General features: G+C 40.7%; 1 protein-coding gene across 7 annotated transcripts in view; it reads left to right on the top strand.

Moving 5' to 3' along the window:
• FAM118B (family with sequence similarity 118 member B) overlaps positions 1–25,874 on the top strand; it is a 53,528-nt gene that overhangs the window by 4,966 nt on the left and 22,688 nt on the right. For 6 of the 7 annotated variants that reach the window (XM_032284867.1, XM_032284865.1, XM_032284864.1 and 3 more), the window contains exons 2-4: positions 12,743–12,812; positions 19,878–19,970; positions 25,038–25,290. In XM_032284867.1, coding sequence (XP_032140758.1) covers positions 19,885–19,970; positions 25,038–25,290 — 339 coding nt within the window. In that variant the 5' untranslated portion in view covers positions 12,743–12,812; positions 19,878–19,884. The remainder of the gene's footprint in view (positions 1–12,742; positions 12,813–19,877; positions 19,971–25,037; positions 25,291–25,874) is intronic. The other variant, XM_032284862.1, reaches the window with a different exon arrangement.

The raw sequence follows: 25,874 nt of genomic DNA, 5'->3' as shown, positions 1-25,874 counted from the left end.
TTTTCTCATTAATGTTATGAAAAAACGAGGTCAAAGAAGAATGTTTTCTGAGGGTCTGCTGTATCTTCTTGTTGCTAAATAGTTGGTTTGTTATTCTTTCTTGGTTTTCCCCTCATGTTTGGTCTGTTGATTTCTTGTTGCGATAGATTAGTATTTAGCTCTTGCATCCCACCACTTTCCTATTTTTCCATGCCCTCTACCCTCAGTATAGTTCTATTGTAAATTTTTTGCTAAAACAGGGAGCTCTTATGTACTTGCACCTTTGTCAAATGCTGTTCACTGTGAGCTAGATGATCTATTACAGTGTGTTCCTCCTGGTGTGTAGGTTGGCCTTCACCTGTGTCTTTCAAGTACCTGCTGTTAATTTTTCCCCAAATGCTCCAATATATTTGTCACATTCTTACCAGTAACATTTTCTGTGAGCCCAAGTCTGTTTATTAGAGCCCCGCCTGCTCCTCCTCCTGCCTTTACTGTTGCTCTCAAGAGCAGCTACCCTGGTATCCTCCCGGAGCTGCCCTTTCCTGTGCAGGAACCGTATCTTCCTATTTCCGGGCTTATGTCATTTTTTTTTTCAAAGCACTTACTCCAGTTATTTCTAAGAAGTATTTGAATGACTTTGTTTTGCCCACACACTTGTTTGATAGTTTGGCAGTTACGTAATTCTAAATTGGAAATCGTGTTCTCACAGAATGCTGAAGGCATTGCTGTACTGTGTTCTGGTATCTGTAATTGCTCTAGAGACATGGTGATTCAAATCCTTCTTATGTGACTGTATTTGGTTTGTTTTCTCCTCTTCTGGAAGCTTTGAAGATATTCTCTATCCCTGGTGTTCTGCAGTTGTATGATGTGTATTAACAGCATGGGTGTGGGTTTGTACTCAGCTGTTTTGCTGAGTTCTCATGGACAGTTTGATTCTGGAAATGCATGTCCTCTCGTTATGGGATGTTTTCTTATACTGTTTCTGTGATTTTTTTGCTCAATCTTTAATTTTTTCTTGATACCTTTTTGCAATATCCATTCTTGTTATGTGGATATGGTGGGCTCTGAGGGCCCATTGTAGTGTTTTGGTTTCCTTCCTCTGCATGGGCTCCATTTCCTCCTGGTGATATGGGCCTTTGCACCTGTGCCTCTGTCTGGATATGTCTTCCCTCAGATATCCAGTGACTTGCTCCCTCACCTCACTTTGGATGAATCCACAAATCTTTGTTTAAATGTCACCTCAGTGAGGAGAGCGCTGGTTTGAGAAGTGCAGATCCCCATCTCACTTCCGTGCGTTGTTTCTCTCCAGGAGCGTTTCCCACCATCTAGCATCCCACGTATTTATTTACTTGTCTCCCTCACCACTAAAATAAAAATGCGGTGAGGGCAGGGGTTTTGTTTGTTTTGTTAACCTAACACCAGCTTCTAAAACAGTGCCTGGCAATGAATAGGTGCTTAATAATTTCTTTAAAGAATAAATTACTTCTTTTATCATAGCATTTCTTCAAATGTCTAATAATTGTGACTGTTCATTTTTGCTTCATTTTTTTTGTGACTTTAAATTCCCAGGATGGGTCTCGTTGGGTGGTAGGCATTACTATAGGGTGATTGGTATATATGAGTTTTGTGTATATGTTTGTACAAATGTATATGTTTGCCAGTATTTCTTTAGCTGACAATGCATTGGTTGCTGGGACAGCGATAGGGGCTTGGAGAACCTTTTGGTATGCATCTTTTGACGTAATCTGTATTTTCAGTTCGTCGTTGCTCCTGTTGATGTATTTTATTCTAGACCCATTTCAGATTTCAGTTCATTTTTCTCTAAACCTCTGGATTTGGAGGTGGAGAAAATAGATGAAAGTAGATAGTGCTCTGGCTTAGCTGGGGGTCAGGAAGAGAATTTGTGCATTAGTTAATAGACTATGCCAATCCACATTTTAAGGTCTGCATTTAAAGCTCGCTTTCCATCTACAAAAATTCATTGAAAAATTGAGTGCTTCTCTCCTGCACCTCACGTTCTTGGTTTTATACCTTGAAAAAAGAAAAACTCCTCTGTTGCCATTTTAATAGGGTACTTGGAAAAAGATTAAAAGGTAAACACTTAAGAACAGAAGTTATCATGTTTTATATTTTTAGTGTCACAGAGTGCAGCACAGTAATATCACATAAGGAGAAGCACAAATTTCTTGTTTTCTTCATTTTTTTAGAAGCTTATCCTTCAGCTCTTGTTTATTTATCTTATTTATTTATTTATTTATTTATTTTGAGAGAGAAAGAGAGAGGATCTTTCTCTTTTGTTCAGACTGGAGTGGGCATGATCATGACTCATTGCAGCCCCGACGCCCTGGGTTCAAGCGATCCTCTCACCTCAGCCTCCCAAGTAGCTGGAATCACAGGCATGTGCCACCACGCATGGCTAATTTTTTAATTTTTGTAGAGGCAGGGCCTCCCTATTGTTTATATGCCTTAAAAGTCACATTAACAGAGCGTGTAAGAAACACTCTCTTTTTAGCTGTCTTGCTAAGGAACAGGTTTGACATCTGTTGCCAGAACTGAGTACTTTACTGCAGTTTTACAGACTCCACAAAAGTCTCGTCCATGGGGCTGGGGTGTGTCTACCCTCCGTTGACTCTTCCTAGATTCCTGCTCATCCCCAGTGCCTCCCTACCCCCAGACACTAGAAATAGACTGCTTCTTTCTTTGTTCTACTGCAGAAAACAGGCACTACTGTACTTATTAAAATTAACTTAAAAAAAAAAAAACCTCGGCCAGGTACAGTGGCTCACGCCTGTAATCCCAGCACTTTGGGAGGCTGAGGAGGGTGGATCATCTGAGGTCAGGAGTTTGAGACCAGCCTGACCAACATAGAGAAATCCTGTCACTACAAAAAATACAAAATTAGCCCAGTGTGGAGGTGCATGCCTGTGGTCCCAGTTACTCGGGAGGCTGAGACAGGAGAATCGCTTGAACCTGGGAGACAGAGGTTGCAATGAGCCAAGATTGTGCTGCACTCCAGCCTGGGCAACAAGAACAAAACTCTGTCAAAAAAACAAAAAAAACAAACAAAAAACTCAAGCAGTGCTCAATATGCTTGAGTTTTTGTTTTTTTTTTTAAGTTAATTTTAATAAGACATTGAATGAAAGAAGCACTTTTTTAAAAAAAGGAGGAGCTAGCCAGGTGTGGTGGCTCATGCCTGTAATCCTAGCACTTTGAAAGGCCGAGGCAGGCAGATCACGAGGTCAAGAGATAGAGACCATCCTGGCCAATATGGTGCAACCCCTTCTCTACTAAAAGTACAAAAATTAGCTGGGCTGGGCGTGGTGGTGCATGCCTGTAGTCCCAGCTACTTGGGAGGTTGAGGCAGGAGGATTGCTTGAACCCAGGAAGCCGAGGTTGTAATGACCTGAGATCGCGCCACTGCACTCCAGCCTGGTAATAGAGCGAGACTCTGTCCCCCCAAAAAAGGGGGGGCGGTGCTTATATATAGGAAGATTTATGGTTTAAAAGCAGGGGCAGGTCAATCACGAGGTCAAGAGATGAAGACCATCCTGGCCAACATGGTGAAACCCCATCTCTACTAAAAATACAAAAAAATTAGCTGGGTGTGGTGGCACACACCTGTAGTCCCAGCTACTTGGGAGGCTGAGGCAGGAAAATTGCTTGAACCCGGGAGGCAGTGGTTGCAGTGAGCCAAGGTCGTGCCACTGCACTACAGCCTGGTGCCTGGTGACGGAGTGAGAATCTGTCTCAAAAAAAAAAAATAAGAAAAGCAAGGGCAAACTCTAATGAATGAGGTTTTTAGAATTGATATGACCATGAAACCCAGGATGCTCAGACTTATTCCCACAGTTCCTCTTAAAAACTGCTTTTCTCCACATAAACCCTAATGTCAGCAGTGGTTAGCTCCACATTGGATGAAGGGGGGCTTCATTTTGTTCTTTCTTTCATAATTGTTCTTTACATGCTTCCTGCAGTGATTTGCTACTTTCAAATCTGGGGGAAAGGTGCTCTCTTTTTCCTGAATGAAGTGTCCACCTGCCTCCCTTGGGCCCAGGCTGACAGCTTTCTGGCTGCTCCCTGAAAGTCCTCTTCGGTCTTCCACTGACCTCTTTCACTTCCTTAGGAAAGTATGTTTTTAGTCTCCCTAACCCGTTTTCTCTCTCTTTTTTTTTAAATACCCTCAATTGTTTTCTCTGGCCACTTTTTTTTTTTTTTTTTTTAAAGACTGATGCTTGGCTGGGCTTGGTGGCCCATGCCTGTAATCCCAACACTTTGGGAAGCCAGGGCAAGAGGATTGCTTGAGGCCTGGAGTTCAAGACCAGCTGGGACAACATAGCAAGACCCCATCTCTACAGAAAAATTTAAAAATTAGCCAGGTATGGTGGTGCTTGCCTGTAGTCCCAGCTACTCAGGAGGCTGAGATAGGAGGATCCCTTGAGCCCCAGAGTTTGATTCCGCAGTGAACCATAATTGTGTCACCACACTCCATCCTGGGCAACAGAAGAAGACTATCTCAAACAAAAAAGACTGATGCTACCTGCTCGGCAAAACAATGTTTTTAGAGCTATTTCTCCTAAGTAGCCTGGGCTTTCTAGTTGTGCTGATGGCTTTGGTGACAGATAATGCCTTGTTGTTGTTGTCGTTGTTGTTCTTGTTGTTTTAAGAGCTTTCAGATTCTTATTTCAGATCTAAACAGTGCTTGCAGCTCTCTCTTCACCTTCAGATCAAAGAGAATAGTAGGCCGGGCGCAGTGGCTCACACCTGTAATCCTACCACTTTGAGAGGCTGAGGCAGACAGATCACTTGAGGCAGAAGTTCGAGACCAGTCTGGCTAACATGGTGAAACCCCATCTCTGCTAAAAATACAAAAATTATCCAGACATGGTGGCGTGGTCCTGTATTCCCAGCTACTCAGGAGGCTGAGAAAGGAGAATCATTTGAACCTGGGAGGTAGAGGCTGCAGTGAGCTGAGATCAAGCCACTGCACTCCAGCCTGTATGGCAGAATGAGACTCAAAAAGAGAAAAAAGAAGAGAATATTAATTTTCGGTTAATTTTCATTAGGAAAAAAAGAATATGCTGAAAAGAATATCAAGCTTTTTTTTTAATTTTTTTTTTATTTTTGAGACGGGAGCCTTACACTGTTGCTGGCTGGAGTGCAGTGGCACAATCTCGGCTCACTGCAACCTCCACCTCCCGGGTTCAAGCACTTCTCCTGCCTTAGCCTCCCAAACAGCTGGGATTTCAGGTGCCCACCACCACACCCGGCTAATTTTTTGTATTTTTAGTAGAGACAGGGTTTCACTATTTTGGCCAGGGTTTCACTATTTTGGACTCCTGACCTCGTGATCCACCTTCCTCGGCCTCCCAAAGTGTTGGGATTACAGGCGTGAGCCACCGTGCCTGGCTAAATATCATGCTATTTTATTTTAAGGTTACAGATTTACTTTATTCCCTTTAGTTCATATTCTCTTGTTTGGGAATGATCTAAATACATTATTCTAAAGTATATGATAGTTTTTTCAAAATCAGTAAATACATATGTTGGTGCTTAAAACAGAAAGAAATAATGGCCTATAAATATTACCACGTAGCTTATTTCTACTATTCAGAGACCTGTATAACCTAGGATAAGGAGCAGGTTGTTGAACTGTTTTTTGGCTTTTAAGTTTGAAACACAGTCTGAAAGTACCCTTCAGTACTGAAGGGTTGCCTGACTGAAACTTAAATGGGTATCTCCTGGGCCTGAAGCACAACTGAGATCTGAACTGCAGGTAGCATTTTGGGAGTCCTTAGCATTTAGTTGGTGTTTTAAGGTCTAGGAATGAATGGGGTGGGAAGGGAAGTGAATAGAGGATAGAGCCCTGTGGATCCTTAACATTCAGGAAACAGGGAAGACCTCCCACTGGCAGGGAGGGAAACCAGGAAAAGACGAGATGGATTTCAGTGTCCGGTGTTTCCAGGAGGCAGAGGAGGATAAACACCAACAATTTCATTGAATTTTGCCATAAGGGTATTTATCTCCCATAAAGCTTTCCTTGATCTTCCTCAAGCAGAAATGCTCATCCCCTTGCTACCTCATCCAGGCATATGAAACTTGGCACAAACATGTTATAAAGATTTGTTCATAGTCCTGTTTCTCCAAAGGCGTAGACTTGTTAAGGGTGTGGCACACGGCTTGTTCATTTTTGTGAGACAGTATTGTTTTGTGTCTTAAAAACATGGACACTGACTCCATGTCTAGTACGTAATAGTCTTGTGACCTTTAACAAGCTGCTTAACATCTGTGTGCTTCTGTTCCATTATTTATGCTGTTTATGATATGCGATGGTAATAGTGTCTACCTCACAGAAGGGTGAATGCTTGTGAAGCGTAGAAAACAGCACCTGGCTTACTGTCACTGCTGTGCAGTGTTTGGTGTAGGAGAACTGGATGCAGTAATACTAATATTCTTACCACAGTGCCTGATGTTTAACGGATATTTGAACATGAAAATTGTAGAATTTTAAAATTCTACAAGCATGTAGAGAGTATAATCATGGCCAGGCCATAGGAAAGCTACAAATGCAAGTGGACTGAGAGTGAAGTGCATGTAGCTTTGTTTTATAAAACAAAGCTATAGACTTTCAACAAAAGTCTTATGTGATCCTGATTTCTTGTTGTTGGAAAGGATAAAACTAAGTAAAAGATAAAGACACTCCTCCAAAGCAGGTGAAAATCTTTCCATTTAGGGATAAACAGCTTTCAACGGGTGAGTGGTGGCTGTCAGCCACAGAAGGTATTTGTTTGGATAAGAAAATACTACAATTTTACCCACTGATCCTCATTGTTGCAGCTCAGGAAATTAGAAATATCAATTGATCCCTGGCTGGGTGCGCAATCCCAGCACTTTGGGAGGCCAAGGCAGGCGGATCACCTGAGGTCAGGAATTCGAGACCAGCTTGGCCAACATGGTGAAACCCTGTCTCTATTAAAAACACCAAAAATTAGCCAGCAAAGTTGTGGATGCCTGTAATCCCAGAGATCACACCACTGCACTCCAGCCTGGGCGACAAGAGCGAAACTCCATCTCAATCAATCAGTCAATCAATATCAGTTGATCCCTTAGACTTTAATTAATGGTAGATACACACTCATTCAATCAGCAAGTATTTGAACATTTTCTACACCATATAAATACTTACTGTATAACAGGAACTATGTTACAGGATAGGGATATGATGATAAATAAATTAGACACTGTACTCGTTCTAGAAGGGCTTTTATTCGTGTGGTAGAGGCCAATAATTGCAAGTACTGAGATATACAAACTAGGAACCGAAGTATAAATGAAGAACTTGTAGTAAAGTAAGTGGAAAGTCAGGCTACAGATGGTCACATTTAAATTGAGATGCCAAGGAGGAGCGTGTGGGGAGGCCCTTACAGAATACTGCTCTGAGGAAAGGCTGCATGCTGGGAACTTGGGGGTTGGGGGGTGGGGGCGGTGTTCAAGCTGCTGAAAGAGCCCTGTGAGCCTCAAGAGCCCAGCGAGTAAGGGAGGGGCTGGATGGATGTCCTGTGGATGGTCACGCCAGGTCTCGTAGCCATAATGAGGACTATAATATTATCAAACACAGTGAGAAGCCATGGAATGGTTTTAAAACATGACAACCCAATTTGTGTTTTGAAATCTCTGTTGCTGCTACATAAGTTTGTCTTTTTTCTCTAATTATAAAGTATTTTAGATAGATTTAATATGTAAAATAAGAGAAACTCATTTCTTAGCTTGAAATACTGGTGCCCTTGAATCATTTGCCAGAAATAGTTCTTCCCCTAAGAATCAACCCTTAAAAATCAGTTTACGGCGTAGACATCAGAGGCTTGAGTTATAAAGTGATCTATATATAAAACGTTATGGTGCCAGACAATAGTCTGGGAACCTTAAGTTGAAATTTTCTTCTGCGTTCTAGAATCAGATTACATTCACTGTTGGGACTACTGGCATATCTGAAAAATGATAGTCTCAATATTGATTTATTTGTGTACAGTTTTCCCATTTGTTCCATTTAAAAACTAAAATGGCTTTTTATGGTCCTTATTAAAAGCAGTTACAGGGTGTTCTTTCATTTGAGCTAGTTTGTTAAATAAATATTTGAATGCCTACTATGTACCAGGCACTGTTCTGTACTCTTGGACTACATCCATAAACTAAACAAAGAATCCCTGTCTTTGCGTGGCTTACATTCCAATGGAGGAGGCAGATAACAATAAATGTAATTAGGGCCGGGTGCAGTGATTCACACCTCTAATCCCAGCACTTTGGGAGACTGAGGCAGGTGAATTTCTTGAGCCCAGGTGTTCAAGGCCAGCCTGAACAACATGACGAAACCCCATCTCTACAAAATACAAAAAAAGTAGCCCGGTATGGTGGCATGCACCTGTAGCACTGGGAGGCTAAGATGGTAGGATTGCTTAAGCCCCGTGGAGGTGAAGGCTGCAGTGAGCCATGATCATGCCACCATGCTCCAGCCTAGGTGACACAGCACGAACCTGTTTCAAAACAATTAGAGTCATACTACTAATAAACATAATTCATATGTTTTGCTGTGTGCTGTGAAATAAAAAGTAGAACAGCTAACAGGGTGGGGGTATAATTTTAAATAGGACGATTAGAGTAGCATCACTGAGAAGGTACGATCTGAGTAAAGGCATGGAACCCGTGCAGATATATAGAGAAAGAACATTCCAGGCAGAAGGAACCATCAGCCCCAAGGTCGGGACGTACCAGACCTGTTTGAGGAACAGTGTAGAGGCCATTGTGGCTGGAGGGAGGGAAGGTGAGAATATCTTGGCTTTCTAGGAATGTGTTTCTCCTCAGTCAATTTCAAAAAGTTCTTAAGTCAAAACAAATGAATAATTAGGCAGAGAACTTCCATCCCATGAATGTTCTGCAGATGGTGACCTATAAACACCCAGACTCACGTCTTAACTCAAATTAGGTAATTTGGAAATAATGCAGATGTTCCTTAAATGCAGTTTATAGGGCAGCTGAACAAACAAAGTATCTTTTATGTAAATAAGAAACTGAAGACTTTTGCTATTCCAGTTTCTAGATCTCCATATTAGAAGCCAAAAGGCTCTACTTTGCAGCAGAGGATGATAAAGATGCCAAGTGCACTTGTCTCTAAGAGATGCAGGGACTGGGTGAAGATTGGGTTTAGGGAGAACTGCCCTTTAAGGGCAGCTTTTCTTAGGTCCCTGTTTCTTTGGAGCTCAGTAGCACCAAATACTTTCCAGTGTTTTATTTGGCGATCCACATTTTCTGTTCTTTGATGCAGTGAAATTTTCCATTTGTTCCCTAAGTTTCCAATCTTAAATTTGGCACACTACATTCATAAGGTCCTAATCGATGCCCACTATAGTAGAATATTGCCAAAGCTGTGTGTGCATCATATGTATTCTATGGGTGTAGATCATCAGCATTGTCTTTGTTTCAGATGCACAATACTTTTTGTAAAGAGGCACACCCAGTTTCTTCAGTGAGATCACTAGAGCTGGTTCCAGTCATACTTACTTACCCACAGCTAATTCTTTCCCATGTTGTTTCTGAATTTTATTTTTTATAGGTATCCTTTTTAAAAGTATCCTTTTGTAGTTTCTTAAGCTTCGGATTGATTCCTTCCCCAATTTGTCATGGTTGATCAGTTTGAATCCTGTTCTGTGAGTCGCTGTTCATTGTTTCCAGCTTAGTTTTCCATGAGGTTGGCATGAAGTATGATTACTAAAGACCTGTAATCCCAGCGCTTTTTTGAGGCCAAGGTGGGCAGATCATTTGAGGTAAGGCGTTCGAGACCAGCCTGGCCAACATGGTGAAACCCCATCTCTACTAAAAATACAAAAATTAGCTGGGCGGTACATGCCTGTAATCCCAGCTACTCTGGAGGCTGAGGCAGGAGAATTGGTTGAACCCAGGAGATGAAGATTGCAGTGAGCCAAGATTGCACCACTGCACGCCAGCCTGGGCAACAGAGTGAGACTGTCTCAAAAAAAAAAAAAAAAAAATTGCTAAAGAAAATGTTCAGAAACATGGATATTTGACTTTCTGAGGCAAAAAATAGTCCACGTTCTTCTGACAGCCAAAGAGGAAAATGGTATGAGTTGGTATCACTGTGAGTTAGAGAGGCCCTTGAGAAATTTAACAGGCCTTTTCTCTCCTTCCTTCAGGCAGGACTGCATATATCACCCCCAGATCTACTAGTCTGCTCTCTTTTTCTTTAAAAGGAAATGCAACTACCTCTTCCAGCTTCCAGTTCTGTTGCCATTCTAAATAGGAAGGTCAGGAGCCTAGCGTTGGCCAGGTGCAGTAACCAGCTGCAGTAACCGCAGCACTTCGGGAGTTTGATGTGGGTGGATCACTTGAGCCCGAGAGTTGAAGACCAACCTGGACAACGTGGTGAAACCCTGTGTCTACAAAAAAAAAAAAAATACAATTAGCTGAGCATGGTGGTTTGCACCTGTAGTCCCAGCTACCTGAGAGGCTGAGGTGGGAGAATCACCAAGCCTGGTAGTCGAGGCTGCAGTGAGCCATTTTCATGCCTGGGTGATCTTGTGAGACCCTGTCCAAGAAAAAACAAAAGAAAACAAAAAAACCTAGCATTTAGTAGACTTACATTTATTAACTGTTGAATGACAAATTAAAAGAGAGAAATTGAATGCTCTCAAACCAAGCTTATTCTTAAATCCCTCTTTACTTCGTACTCTGATAGCTGGGTTTTATATATAATTAAGAACCTATGATGGGTGTTTATTCAATTATTTTTAATCCATTGTATCTGTGTAAAATATTGTACACTTGAATGTAAACTCAAAAGTAATTGTGTAATGATTAATAAAGTGAACTTGAGTGACTTTTTTTGTAACTCTTAATGTTGTACAGCATTTATTTTCCTTTTAATTCTAAAAATAACTGTAGGCCGGGCGCGGTGGCTCACGCCTGTAATCCCAGCACTTTGGGAGGCCGAGGTGGGCAGATCACAAGGTCAAGAGATCGAGACCATTCTGGTAAACATGGTGAAACCCTGTCTCTACTAAAAAAAAAGAATACAAAAATTGGCCAGGTGTGGTGGCACACACCTGTAGTCCCAGCTCCTCGGGAGGCCGAGGCAGGAGAATTGCTTGAACCCAGGAGGCGAAGATTGCAGTGAGAGGAGATTGCACCACTGCACTACAGCCTGGTGCCTGGCGACAGAGCAACACTCTGTCGCAAAAAAAAAAAAAAAAAAAAAAAACCAAACAACTGTGATACAGGTCTACTTCCTATCTTTTGTATCCTTCTGTTCCTGGTTTTGTTATTGATGGGTTTTGGATTCCATTCTCACAGCCTGGGGACCTCCAAGACATTTCACCTGCTGTAGCCAAGTGAATTCACTTAATCACTATGGACATTCAGTTACACTTGAGGGTTTTTAATCGTAAAATTTTTAATTTTCAAAATTTGATATTTATTTATTTATGAGATGGCTTCTCACCTTGTCACCAGGCTGGAGTGCAATGGCATGATCATGGATCACTGTATCCTTGACTTCCCAGGCTCCAGTGATCCTCCCAACTCAGCCTCCTAGGTAGCTGGAACCACAGGCATGCACTACCACACCTGGCTAATTTTTGTATTTTTGGTACAGACAGGGTTTTACCTTGTTGCTCAAGCTGGTCTTGAACTCCTCAGCTCAAGCAGTCTACCCACCTAGGCTGCCCAAAGTGCTGGGATCATAGGTCTGAACCACTGCGCCCAGCCAAAAAAACTTGTTAATTTTCAGTGTTATTTAAGTTATTTAAGTTAGAAATCCTCAAAGAAGTGAAAAGGGGTGAAAATTAAGTGGGATATACTTACTAAGCATTTTGGTTTTTTTTTTTTTTTTTTTTTTTTTTTAGACAGGGTCTCGCTTTGTCGCCCAGGATGGAGTACAGTGGTGCAGCCTCAGATCACTGCAACCTCTGCCTCCCCAGTGCAAGCAGTTCTCCTGCCTCAGCCTCCCAAGTAGCTGGGATTGCAGGCGTGTGCAATGCCTGGCTAATTTTTGTATTTTTCATAGAGACAGTGTTTTGCCATGTTGGCCAGGCTGATCTCAAACTCCTGAGCTCCGGTGATCCTCCTGCCTCGGCCTTCCAAGGTGCTGGGATTACAGGTGTGAGCCACTGCACCCAGCCCATTTTGATTTTTTTTTTTTTTTGAGACAGAGTCTCGCTCTGTTACCCAGGCTGGAGTGCAGTGGTACAGTCTCGGCTCACTGCAACTTCCACCTCCCAGGTTCAAACGATTCTCCTGCCTTGGCCCCCTGAGTAGCTGGGATTATAGGCGCGTGCCACCATGCCCCAGCCTGTTTTGATTTTTATGACAGAAAAGTCTTCCCTTCATTAAGACTTGTCAAATTTGAACTCATAGGGAATATCCTTTATAATGGTGGCATCTTCTGGAATGCTCCAGACTTGGAAAAATCTGCATTTGTACACAGTATATTGTGTTTATTCTGTTGGCATAAAAGCAAGCTGAGAGTATTTCCCATAGGTAACCCACACTATTTTCATAGTAGAAATTCAATTGTTAAATACTCCCTAGAGTCCTTAAAGAGTTATCTTGCCCTTAAGGAGTTACTTGATTTCATTTTTAATGAATAACTTCTGCCATTTGTGATGGAATTGTTTGTATGATCATACTACTTGATCTCTGGGAAATATTTGGTATTTTTAAAGTCCCTTCCTTAGCAACATGTGTCATTATTTTCAGGGTATACCTTCTCAGAAGCTGCACAGGAGGAAAAGCAGTGACAAAGAAAGAAGTTATCATTCTTTGCACGGTAAAATCATCACCTCAAGTCACCAACTTCTAATTCAAATTAGGTTTTAATTCATTCATTATTTCTTCTTGAAACACTTTTGTTCCCTATCTATACATATGCATTACTTTAGCTTTATAATAGAAAATAGCAACCAACATCTGAGCTCTTGAACCTGGAATACCAGTATGGTTTATTTGGGAGCTTTTTTTTTTTTTTTTTTTTTTTTTACGGTGTTTCACTCTTGTTAACCAGGCTGGAGTGCAATGGCGCGATCTCGGCTCACCGCAACCTCCGCCTCCTGGGTTCAGGCAATTCTCCTGCCTCAACCTCCTGAGTAGCTGGGATTACAGGCACGCGCCACCATGCCCAGCTAACGTTTTGTATTTTTAGTAGAGACGGGGTTTCACCATGTTGACCAGGATGGTCTCGATCTCTTGACCTCGTGATCCACCCGCCTCGGCCTCCCAAAGTGCTGGGATTACAGGCTTGAGCCACCGCGCCCGGCTTATTTGGGAGCTTAAGTTAAAGGGCATTCTAGAATTTGGAGTTTTTCTTCTCAGTCCTTAAGGTCATTCAGAAACCTTTCCTCTGGTGAGGTCCTTCTTACATTATTCAGATAGGGGTCATTGTTTGCTTGTAAAATGTCAAGAATAAGTGGCATCAGTCTGGCATTTCATCAGTGACTCTGTTAAAGCACATTTTCAGGAAATGAGTGTGATATAGATCTTATCTGACAGAAGGGAGAGGGCGTCAGGCATGCTAAGGGATAAAAGTAGGAGCTGTTCAAGTTCACCATAGATAGAGGAAATGTTTCAAGACTGGGATCCACAGAGGAATCAGATATTGGCACAGCTAGACATGATTCCTGCCTCTGTGTGCTGAGATGGAGGAAACAGTGAGCTTGTTTGCTTTATCCACTGATGGAAAAGTCTGCAGTGTACATATGGAGCTGAATTCATCAACCACCTAACCAAAGTATTTACTATTTTATTTAATTTGTTAATTATCGAAAAGCCTGTTGAGTAGTACTCTTTTGTGGTACTTTACACTGGGTATCTTTTCTTTCCTTCCAAACCTAATAGTTGCTAAAAACTCAGATATGTTGGAATTAGTCCAAGAGCCACAAATAGAAAGGTTTGGTTTCTTCTCAAGTCAGAGGATGATTCTTTTCCCTTAAGAAATGAAGCTAACCCTTTTCTGTGTTTATGCTAGATAAATAATCCATTCTTTATTCCAGTCACTGTTTTATTTAAAAGGGGGTGGAGGAAACTTGCTGTAGATACAGCTGATCATTTTACAGCAAGAAACGTACCACTTTCTCAGACTGGTAACTGTAGATCTTTTATTTCCAGGCAAAATTCTTTTAAATTAGAATGTTTCCTTCCATTTGATTAATTCCATCTGAAATATACCCAGGTGTATTACTCTGAGCTCCTTCTGGCATGTCACTTGTTTGAGTTGAGGACTATGCACCGGAGACACAGGAGAAACTTAGCTCGGAATGAGGAAGGTGGGCTGGGAGGCCTCACTCTGATTCTCCAGTGAAGGAAAGCCCAGGCTTGCTATCTTTTTAGCACCAAGATGCTATGAAAACAAGAGCTGCTGGGATTCTCTGATGTTTCCAAGCCCACAGGTCTTCTGTTGTGTACAAACTTAATTTGGATGACCAGTTCTTTTTTCTTGTCCTTTTATCATGTTTTTTCAGGACTTTTTTTTTCTAGAACATTCACCTTTTTCCCTTTTCCATCCACCAGAGATATAAGCATTTTATTTCCTGCCAAGCTGACAGATTTCGAAGTACAAGTGTTCTATCTCATATGAAGACTTCAGCCTCAGCATTTCTGTTCATGAGATCACTGTTACTTTTCTCAGCTTTTACCAAGTATCTGACTTTTATTTTGCTGTACTCTATTGGCCTTGAAGGATTTATCAGTGGCTTAGCAGTAATTCAAGTAATGAAGACACTGCCACAGGTAATTGACTTTGTTTTCTTGTAGCAGAAAAACATTTTCCACTTCTGCTATACATAGCAAGTTCCACAAAAATGAAAACTGGGCTGGGAGTGGTGGCTCACGCCTATAATCCCAACACTTTGGGAGGCCAAGGAGGCGGAGGTGGTCGGATCACCTGAGGTCAGCAGTTCTAGACCAGCCTGGCCAACATGGTGAAACCCCATCTCTATTAAAAATACAAAAATTAGCCAGGCATGGTGGCAGGTGTCTGTAATTCCAGCTACTCAGGAGGCTGAGGCAGGATAATCGCTTGAACCCGGGAGGCATAGGTTGCAGTGAGCCAAGATTGTGTCGTTGCACTCCAGCCTGGTGGACAAGAGTGAGGCTTAGTCTTTAAAAAAAAGAAAAAAAGAAAACCATGATTACTTTAAAAAAATTAAAATGTGAACTAGTTGATGCATGTTAAGAAGTTAACTGTGACCCATTCAAAAGTGGGCAAAGGATATGAACAGACACTTTACAAAAGAAGACATACATGAGGCCAACAAACATATGAAAAAATGCTCATCATCACTGGTCATCAGAGAAATGCAAATCAAAACAACATTGAGATACCATCTCACGCCAGTTAGAATGGCGATCATTAAAAAATCTGGAGACAACAGATGCTGGAGAGGATGTGGAGAAATAGGAACACTTTTGCACTGTTGGTGGGAGTGTAAATTAGTTCAACCATTATGGAAGACAGTGTGGCGATTCCTCAAGGACCTAGAAATAGAAATTCCATTTGACCCAGCAATCCCATTACTGGGTATATATCCAAAGGATTACAAATCGTTCTACTATAAGGACACGTGCACACGAATGTTCATTGCAGCACTGTTTACAATAGCAAAGACCTGGAACCAACCCAAATGCCCATCGATGATAGACTGGATAGGGAAAATGTGGCACATATACACCATGGAATATTATGCAGCCATCAAAAACGATGAGTTTGGGTCCTTTGTAGGGACATGGATGAACCTGGAAACCATCATTCTCAGCAAACTGACAGAGCAGAAGATCAAACACCGCATGTTCTCACTCATAGGCAGGTGTTGAACAATGAGAACACATGGACACAGGGAGGGGAGCACTACACACTGGGGTCTGTTGGGGGGAAATAGGGGAGGGACGGTGGGGGGTGGGGAGCTGGGGAGAGATAGCAAGGGGAGAAATGCCAGATGTAGGTGATGGGGAGGAAGGCAGCAAATCACACTGTCACGTGTGTACCTATGCAACAATTTTGCATGTTCTTCACATGTACCCCAAAACCTAAAATGCAATAAAATAAATAAATGGGGAAAAAAAAAAAAGTTAACTGTGAAGCTCTTTAGCAATAATTGCATATTGCTTAGGGTTAAATTGATTTTTTTTTTTCTGAAAACAGTACTCTAGAAGGAACAAAATATAGTTTATGCTTATGTGCCCCTGGGGTATACATGTGAGATTGTATCACATGAGGCAGCCTTTAGGCTAAAGTAAAGATGTTTCTCTGTTAGAAAACAGGATGAGTATATGATTGGATATAATGTAGGCATATTCAGGTACTTCTCATTCAGTATCTGAATAAGAAGACCCTAAACATTCTCAGTCAAAAGCAATTGGCTATATTTAATTTTTTAAAGTAATAGGAGATGGAATGGGCCTTCAGAAAAGTTGATTGTTAAAGAAGTAAGTCAGAAAGCTTAATATTCAGGTCTAGACATCATGAATTGACCATCTGGCAGAAATAGAAATCAGCAAAAATGATCTTACATAATTTCCAGGAGAAAATGGTACGACAAATCTAGGCTCTGGTGGCTAGGTGATGGTGAAGTGCATAACAAATAGTGCTTGTCACTGGAGAGAGTTTTCCCAGCCTCTGAATATAGTTGACTGCCAAGATTACATCAGTGGAGTGCCTAGTTAAGAAGCAACTATTAAGGATTACTTCAGACTATTTCAGGTAAATCTGCTTTCTAGAATGCAGGCACTTCCTTTGTTGATAGTTTTGGACTTTTTTTTTTTTTTTTTAAAGGCTGAAAAGTTAATACAAGTTTGTTATTCCTTATCTCAAATGTTTGTGACCAGAAGTATTTTGGATTTATGGTTTTTTTGGAATATTTGCAGTATACTTAACCAGTTGAGCATCTATAATCTAAAAATCTAAAATCTGAAATGTTCCAATAAGCACTTCCTGTTTAGCAATAGTGTAGTTAAGAACTTGGACTTGGGGCCGGGTGCGGTGGCTCACGCCTGTAATCCCAGCACTTTGGGAGGCCGAGGCAGGTGGATCACGAGGTCAAGAGATCGAGACCATCCTGGTCAACATGGTGAAACCCCGTCTCTACTAAAAATACAAAAAATTAGCTGGGCATAGTGGCGTGAGCCTGTAATCCCAGCTACTCAGGAGGCTGAGGCAGGAGAATTGCCTGAACCCAGGAGGCAGAGGTTGCGGTGAGCCAAGATCGCGCCATTGCACTCCAGCCTAGGTAACAAGAGCGAAACTCCGTCTCAAAAAAAAAAAAAAAAAAAAAAGAGAGAACTTGGACTTGGGAGGCAGAGTTGCCATGGTTTGAATACTAGTACTACCAAGTACCCGATCTTTCTGTGCCTCGGTTTTCTCATCTGTAAAATAAGGTAATAATAGTGCCTCATAAGGTTATGCAGATTAATGAGTTAATATTTATAAATAGTCCATTGCATATAGTAAGAGTTTGTAAACTGGTTTAGTAGATGAATTGAACATTGAATTCTGAAGATGTCCATCTTCAAAACTTAATAAGCGTTAATTTCCCTCTACATTTTATTTTCATCTCTTTCAATACAGTGTTTTTCATTGGGTGTAATCTGTTTAGATGATGGATTTATAGAACCGTGTTTAAGAAAAGAATTTATGCACCTCAGTTTTTTCCTGTGTACTTAAAAATATATATGCCCCCAAACTGATGGGTTGTCCTGCGTGTGGCAGAAGTAAGCACATTCTATCAGTAGTTCACCAATCTAGAGCATTGACTTTAGAATAGGAAATGACTTCACATAAATGAAAATGTTATAAAAATATTTTAAGGACAGTTAAAACCTGGCTATTGGTATAAGCAAACTGGGAAGTTGCTAGATTGTAATAAGTTATTCACTTAAGGGAAGATGGCTTAATGGTATACCTCATGTTCATCCTACATTTAACAAAATTGTTGCATTGTAGAAAAATTAAGTTTGCATCTTATTTAGGTGTTTCCTATTTGAAGGAAGATTCTGGAGATTCTGATTCTGTAGTTTTGGAGTAGAGCCTGGAAACAAACTTTTTTTTAATTAATTGACTTTATTTTCAAGAATATATGTACTTTTAACAAACATCCCAGCCGGGCACGGTGGCTCACGCCTGTAATTCCAGCACTTTGGGAGGCCAAGATGGGCAGATCACCTGAGGTCAAGAGTTTGAGACCAGCCTGACCAATATGGAGAAACCCCATCTCTACTAAAGATACAAATTAGCCGGGCATGATGGCACGTTCCTGTAATCCCAGCTACTCGGGAGGCCGAGGCAGGAGAATCACTTAAACCCAGGAGGCGGAGGTTGTGGTGAGCTGAGATCGCACTGTTGCACTTGAGCCTGGGCAGCAAGAGTGAAACTCTGTCTCAAAAAAAAATCCCACATGATTGAATTAAGGCAAGATTTACTGAGATAAGTGACTCATCAATCTTCTGAGCCCCAACTTTCTCACCAACAGAATCAAAGATTTGACTAGAAAGACGATTACTTCCTAACTCACTACTGTGATTTTATTATTTCTATTTTCCTTATGATTATATTAAAGAAGAATTCCACTGTGTGTGATGGACGCATGAGGAAGTGAGCCTTCTGTTTACCACAAAAAATAACTTAATGTTTTAATAAAGGAAAAGGGTTTTTTGGGGCCGGGTACAGTGGCTTAGGCCTGTAATCCCAACATTTTGGGAGGCCAAGGCTGGAGGATTACTTGAGCTCAGGAGTTCGAGACCAGCTGGGCAACATGACAAAAGCCCCTCTCTACAAAAAATACAAAATTTCACCAGATGTGGTAGTGCATGCCTGTAGTCCCAGGCACTGGAAAGGCTGAGGTAGCTTATTCGCTTGAGCCTGGGAGGCCGAGGCTGCAGTGAGCCAAGAAGGTGCCATTGTACTTGAGCGTGGACAACAGAGCAAGACCTGGTATCAAAAAAAAAAAAAAAAAAAAAAAGAAAAGGGGTTTCTAATAAGACAGTAAACTTCCAATAATCATTAATAATTCAGTTCTGTATGTTGGCAATGGAATGTACTAAAACACCCCAGATGGTGGTAGTATGTCTTATCTTCTGTATTGTGTGTGTGCTTAAAATATTATTGCTATTTTTAAATTCAGTTTTTAGATTTAGCAAGTTTGCTAAAGCTTTGAGCAATTAAAACTTTACGGTATTCCTTCTAATCCATGGTGATTATTTACTTTTGCCAGTTATTCCAGCACCCGAACATAATTGACCATTTTTCATACATCTTTGCTAGATCATAGCTTTACCAGTTATCACAGTGGCTTCATTTAAAGTCCACTTCATATTAGGAGACACATGCCCCACTGGCTGTTAGGTCACCATTGTCCAGCAACAGGGAATGTCTGTTATTCACCAAATTAGTATTGATTGTTCTGTTCTTAACTCAATAATTTCTTCAGCTGAGAGTAAGTGGATAATTGGGGACTATTAACACAGTTATCTGTGGGTAGTTTTTATCCCCTGAGCCTTCTGCAAACTCATTTTATGGGAGAATAACTGATATTTCTTAAGTTCTGCAAAGTGATGGCCAGTAATTGAGTTGACACTGTTTGGTGAGAACTTGGGGGCAGGCCTTCAAAAACAGAAGCAAGATAGTCGTATGGGGCACCAAAGTCCTGTAACTTCTAGGTTACTTCTTTTAGACTAATTTAATTCCTTGTTTGGACTGTTCATTAATTAACAAATTTCTGCTAAGTAGGGGCACCTCCAAAACACCTTTAAGGGTATATAGCATTTTAAAATTGTTTAATGTATGTGCTATTTTGAATGGTATACTTTACAGATCTAATTGTGGTCCATGGTGTTTAATCTATTTTAGAAACTGGATGGCTTCTACAGGGAGCCAGGCCTCTGATATAGACGAGATTTTTGGATTCTTCAGTGATGGCGCACCCCCCACCAAAAAGCCCAGGTAAATAAGAGAAAGGAATAAGAGAACAGAGTAAATTACCATTAGTAGGAGAGAAAGAAAAATAGCCGATTTACCCTCTATATCAGTTGTTTTCATTAATCAGTATTGATCTTCATATAAAAAATTAAATTATTTTTATTTTGGATTTCTTTTTATTTTTTATCAAGGTGATACAGGTACATAGTTTTTAAAACTCAGAATTTCAAAGTCCACCCCTCCTCAGAGATAATCACTTTCAACTTTATCTGTTTCTTCTAATGTTGACATCCATGTTTTAAAATAATATATATGTATCTATATCTTGCTGCTTTTTAGTTTTTTGGTTTTATTGATTTTCGAGTATGGAATATAAGGACCGCTTTGCTCTCATGACTCCTCCCCCTATATTGCTACTCCACACACTCTACCCATGTCCTTGTATGTTTATATAACAGTGTTTGGGTCAATCCACTTTTAATATTTACATTATTATTACTGCATAAATAGTATTCATAGCTGAGCCTAATGCATAATGGTTATATTTCCTTTGTTGCCCATTTTTTTCACTTGTGATGTTAAAGACTTCTTTTTGGCCGGGCGCGGTGGCTCAAGCCTGTAATCCCAGCACTTTGGGAGGCCGAGGCGGGTGGATCACGAGGTCAAGAGATCGAGGCCATCCTGGTCAACATGGTGAAACCCCGTCTCTACTAAAAATACAAAACATTAGCTGGGCATGGTGGTGCGTGCCTGTAATCCCAGCTACTCAGGAGGCTGAGGCAGGAGAATTGCCTGAACTCAGGAGGCGGAGGTTGCGGTGAGCCGAGATCGCGCCATTGCACTCCAGCCTGGATAACAAGAGCGAAACTCCGTCTCAAAAAAAAAAAAAAAAAAAAAAAAAAGACTGTCTTTTTGTTTGTTTGATTGCTTGCTTTCAGTGTATTCTCAAATGCTCTGACAGAAGAATAAATCTCCTAGCTATACTGAAACATACCAGTAACCTGCTAGTTTGTGCCATGGATTCTTCCCTCTGGACGCTAGTCCACTCTGGATTCTTGTTCTCCAGGCCCGTTGCATTGCTGATGTTTGGTATTTCCCTTTCCCATCATCCTGATAATTTCCTTTACATCTCTCCTGTATCCATCTTCTGTTTGCTGGATCTCATGTCTTCTTTTTTGGTGCACTCTTTCATTTTTCTGAAGCATATCCTTGCATAGCCTAAGTAAAGATCCATAGGAGAAAACTTTTTGGACATATTTGAAAATGTCTGTGTCACACACTTAAATTTATTTGATGGTTTGATCGAGTATAACATTTTTGGTATCTCATTCATTCTCTGCTAACATCTAAATATTCCTGCCAAAATAGCCACTCTGTTCTGATTCCCAATTCTTTGTATTATATGACTTTTTTTTCCCTTTTTTTTTTTTTTGGTCCATTAGAAACTTTGAAGGATCATTATTTTATTCACAGTAACGTGAAATTTCACAGTGATATATCTTCTCATATGAATCCAGACACTGGACAGCTCTTTAAAGCTGGCCACTGGTACCTTCACTTTGGAGAAGTTGACTTGTATTACTTATTTGCTATTTTCTATTACTATATTTTCTCTATTCCATATTTTAAAAAAATACTCTTGTTACTCAGGTGTTAGACTTCTTGGATTAAGTCTTACACGTTTCTTGATTTTTCTCTCCCTTCCCATTTTTTAAAATTTTGCTTTTTCTAAGGTTTTCTCTGTTTTATCTTGTGGATTAAGAAATTTCTGTTGTTATATTTTTAATTTATGAACTTTTGTTTGCCTGTTTGTTTTTCATAGCACTCTTTTTAGGTTTCACAAATGCAATTTTTTTTTTCTTTTTTGAGATGGAGTCTTGCTCTGTCACCAGGGTGGAGTGCAATGGTGCGATCTCAGCTGACTGCAACCTCTGCCTCCTGGCTTCAGGTGATTCTTCTGCCTCAGCCTCCTGAGTAGCTGGGATTACAAGGGTGTGCCTCCACGTCTGGCTAATTTTTGTATTTTTTTTTAAGTAGAGACAGAGTTTCACCATGTTGGCCAGGCTGGTCTCAAACTGCTGACCTCTAGTGATCTCTCTGCCTCGGCCTCCCAAAGTGCCGGGATTACAGGAATGAGCCACCCAACCTGGCCAATTTTTTAAAATCTATGTGAGGATATCATTGTTTCCTTTTAATTTTTTTTTTCTCTTTCCCATGCTGTCTTTTATTTCCTTTAAATTCCTCTCTACCTGCTAGTTTGTTTGATGTAACTGTTATGTCGGGACCTTTCCTTAAATGTGAGGTGACCTTTGTCTGTCTGCCCATTTTTAAGAGAAAACACTAAAAAGCCAATTGAAGAGGCCAGGCATTGTGGCTTACACCTGTAATCCCACCACTTGGGGAGGCCGAGGCAGGTTGATCAGTTGAGGTCAGAAGTTTGAGACCAGCCTGGCCATCATGGTGAAACCCCATCCCTACTAAAAATACAAAAATTAGCCGGGCGTGGTGGCACATGCCTGTAGTCCCAGCTACTTGAGTTGCTGAAGCAAGAGAATCACTTGAACCCTGGAGTTGGAGGTTGCAGTGAGCCACGATTGCGCCACTGCACTCCAGCCTGGGCGACAAAGCAAGATTCTGTCTCAGAAAAAACGCTAATTGGAGAATCTGTATGTACATAAATAAGGGGCTTGGTCAGACTCTACGTAGAGTTAAGGAATTCCCACTGAACAGAATCTACAGGTTTTTCATCTCATACTTGCCATTTTCCTAAAAGAAAAATCCTTCTCATTTCCTGACTGGATGGGGTGTGGGGTGTAGGTACAGGGTTGATTCCTAGTGTCTGAAAAGCTTCCTATGGGGAGAGTTGGGGGAAATCTATTTTATGTACAGACTTTTACTTAATCTTCACCCTTAGCTGTGTGCAGTGTTCTCAAATATAGTCCTCTGGTCAACCTCTGCAGCAGGGAAACCTCCGGTCTGCTTCAAGTTGCAACTCTTAAAGGCTTATAACTGATTCTCCTGTTTGAGCCCCACCAGCCCCTCTACCTTCAGATGTACCTGAACATTCCCAAAATTCTACCAAGGGAATCGGCTTTTGCATTACAACTTGTAAAGTTTTGTTGCCATTTGACCTCTGTTGTCTGCTGTTATCTTTACCTAGCCTACTTTTTAGGTATGTATACCTACTAAAAAAAAGCGACTGTTATTTAGTGGTTTACGAAGAAACAATAATAAAACGGTTAAATTTTTTTGTTTTTAACTGGAAGTCTTTTTTTTTTTTTTTTTTTTTTTTTGGAGACAGGGTCTTGTTCTGTCACCCAAGCTGGAATGCAGTGGCACAAACACAGCTCACTGCAACCTCAACCTCCTGGGCTCAAGCGATTCTCCCATGAACTTAGCCTCCCAAGTAGCTGGGACTACAAGCGTGCCTAATGTTCTTTTTCTTTTCTTTTCCTTTTTTCTTTTTTTGTTTTGGTAGAGATGGGGTCTCACTAAGTTGCCTAGGCTGGTCTCGAACTCCTGGGCTCAAGCTCAGCCTCCTAAAGTGCTGAGATTACAGGTGTGAACCACTGTACCCTGCCAAACTGGAGGTCTTAATTAGGAAGAATTGTAACTCAAATCTATATGGTTATGTAAAAAAGTCAGATAGTACAACAGTATAAAATGAAAACTAAAAAAGTCCTTATTCTCCCCTATCCCATTTAACCACTATTTATAGATCTTGTGACTCCTAGAAATTTTCTGTGTGCGTGTATATTTGTGTATATGTATTTATGTATGCTTGACTATCTTGATTGCTCTGAACTGAAACTCATTTTTCATCATTTGCTTCTAATGTCTATGTCTTTTCTAGTAGGCTAACCTTTCAAGATCAGGGACTCCATTTTGTTCATAGATACATCACTAGTGACTGCCATAGTGTCTGTTACATACTGGTTTTTCTTTCTTGCCTCAGCCTCCCAAGTAGCTGGGACTACAGGCACGTGCCACCATGCCTAGCTAATTTTTGTATTTTTAGTAGACATGGGGTTTCACCACATTGGCCAGCCTAGTCTCGAACCCCTGACCTCAAGTGTTCCACCCGCCTTGGCCTCCCAAAGTGCTAGGATTACAGGCACCTGGCCTCGGTTTTTCATATTTGTTGAATGACTGAATGCAGAAGCTTGGAATAGAGAAAGTAATTTTAGAGGCCCTGTCCCCAAAACTAGGTTTCCCAAGGCTTGAAAGTACTATTCCTTTCTTGGGTTATGCCAAAATGCTGATCCTCTCCATTTTATTATTTGGACAAAAAGATTGGGGGAAAGCAATTTTCAGGAGAGGGGAACATGCCATCAGCAAAAATTTAAGTAAAGGAACATTTGAGCAGGAATAGTCTCCAGAATGAAAAAGAAGGGAACGAAAGCAAAAACTTGCACCCATGCTATCTCACATATGGGCCTCAGAACAGAGAAATCTCTCAATGCTTATCATGGTGAGAAAGGAATGTTTTTCACTGTTTGTCGGGTCTGTTGAATAGTTATGTCTTTATTTATTTAGGTATGTGGGGCTCCTGTGTTTTCAGAATTCTATTGGCCCCTTTTTCTTTTCTCTCTTTTTTTTTTTTTTTTGCCTGAGGATAGTGTTTACAAATTTGGAGTTAAATTTTTTATTGTCTTTCTTTCATCTGTTTGACATTTCTCAGTAATAGGAATTTAATTTGTCCTGAGGTTCTTTTCTGTTTTTCTAGAGTACAAATCAAATGTGTTCTTTTGAAATTTAACATTGGTTTTAAGTATAATTTAGTTGGCAGAACTCAGCTGAGCTGTAATCTATTTGGATCTTTTCCTAATATTAGTGGAATTTCTTGGGTTGAGAGAGGGACTATGAAGCAGGAAACTGATTTTACGATTGGTTTTAGAATTCCTAAAATAGGTTTATTACTCATTTTTCAGCAAGCACTGATATAATATTCTGGCCGTTTTCTTTAAACTGTTTTGGAAAAGTGTCAAAAACTGGTATTGGTCATCTCTGCAATTATAAAAGTTAGCTAAAAACTATAACTTTAGTCAGACAATCTTGCTGTGTGCCTCATATTTGTTTTGGTTTTTTTAGGAAGCTGCTTCCAAGCCTAAAAACTAAGAAGCCTCGAGAACTTGTGCTAGTGATTGGAACAGGCATCAGTGCTGCAGTTGCACCTCAAGTTCCAGCCCTCAAATCCTGGAAGGGGTTAATTCAGGCCTTACTGGATGCCGCCATTGATTTTGATCTTTTAGAAGATGAAGAGAGTAAAAAGTTTCAGAAATGTCTCCATGAAGACAAGAACCTTGTCCATGTTGCCCATGACCTTATTCAGAAACTGTCTCCTGTGAGTACCCTCATGTGCCATGGTATTTGAAATTTCCTAAAATTTGACTATCATACCTAGCATGATTTGGCTGTCACAACTAGCATGCCAAATATAACATGGATATTCATTTACAGCTTGTAAGTTTGCATAAGATTTGGCTCTTCTGCACCATGTCTATTTATGGACTCCATTCGGGGTAATTGTCTTAACCATTTCACTGTGTATCTGTGAGAGGGTACAAATTACCACTGTGTTGAATTTACATTTTCTACACTCACTACTATAAAAGCTGTGTTCTGTGGCATCCATGCCATATATGGAACCCCACAAAGATTGGGGATAATGTTATCATTTTATGGATGAAACAAAACCAGTTCTTAATGTTCTTTTTAGAGGCAGTAACTCAAAATATTTATAAGGAATTGTACCTTATTTTACCAAACTGAGTTGGATAAAAGGACTCCTTGTCTTGCTTTGTCTTAATTTTTTTTTTTTTTTGAGACAGAGTCTCCCTCTTGCCCAGGCTAGAGTTCAATAGCTCAATCTTGTCTCACTGCAACCTCCGTCTCCTGGGTTAAAGCAATTCCCCTGTCTCAGCCTCC

This window comes from Sapajus apella, unplaced genomic scaffold, assembly GCF_009761245.1.
Source record: "Sapajus apella isolate SASKATOON/1434 unplaced genomic scaffold, GSC_monkey_1.0 scaffold16, whole genome shotgun sequence".
Taxonomy (NCBI): Eukaryota; Metazoa; Chordata; class Mammalia; order Primates; family Cebidae; genus Sapajus; species Sapajus apella.
The sequence above is the reverse complement of the archived record's forward strand: the minus strand, read 5'-3'. Positions and strand labels throughout refer to the sequence as shown.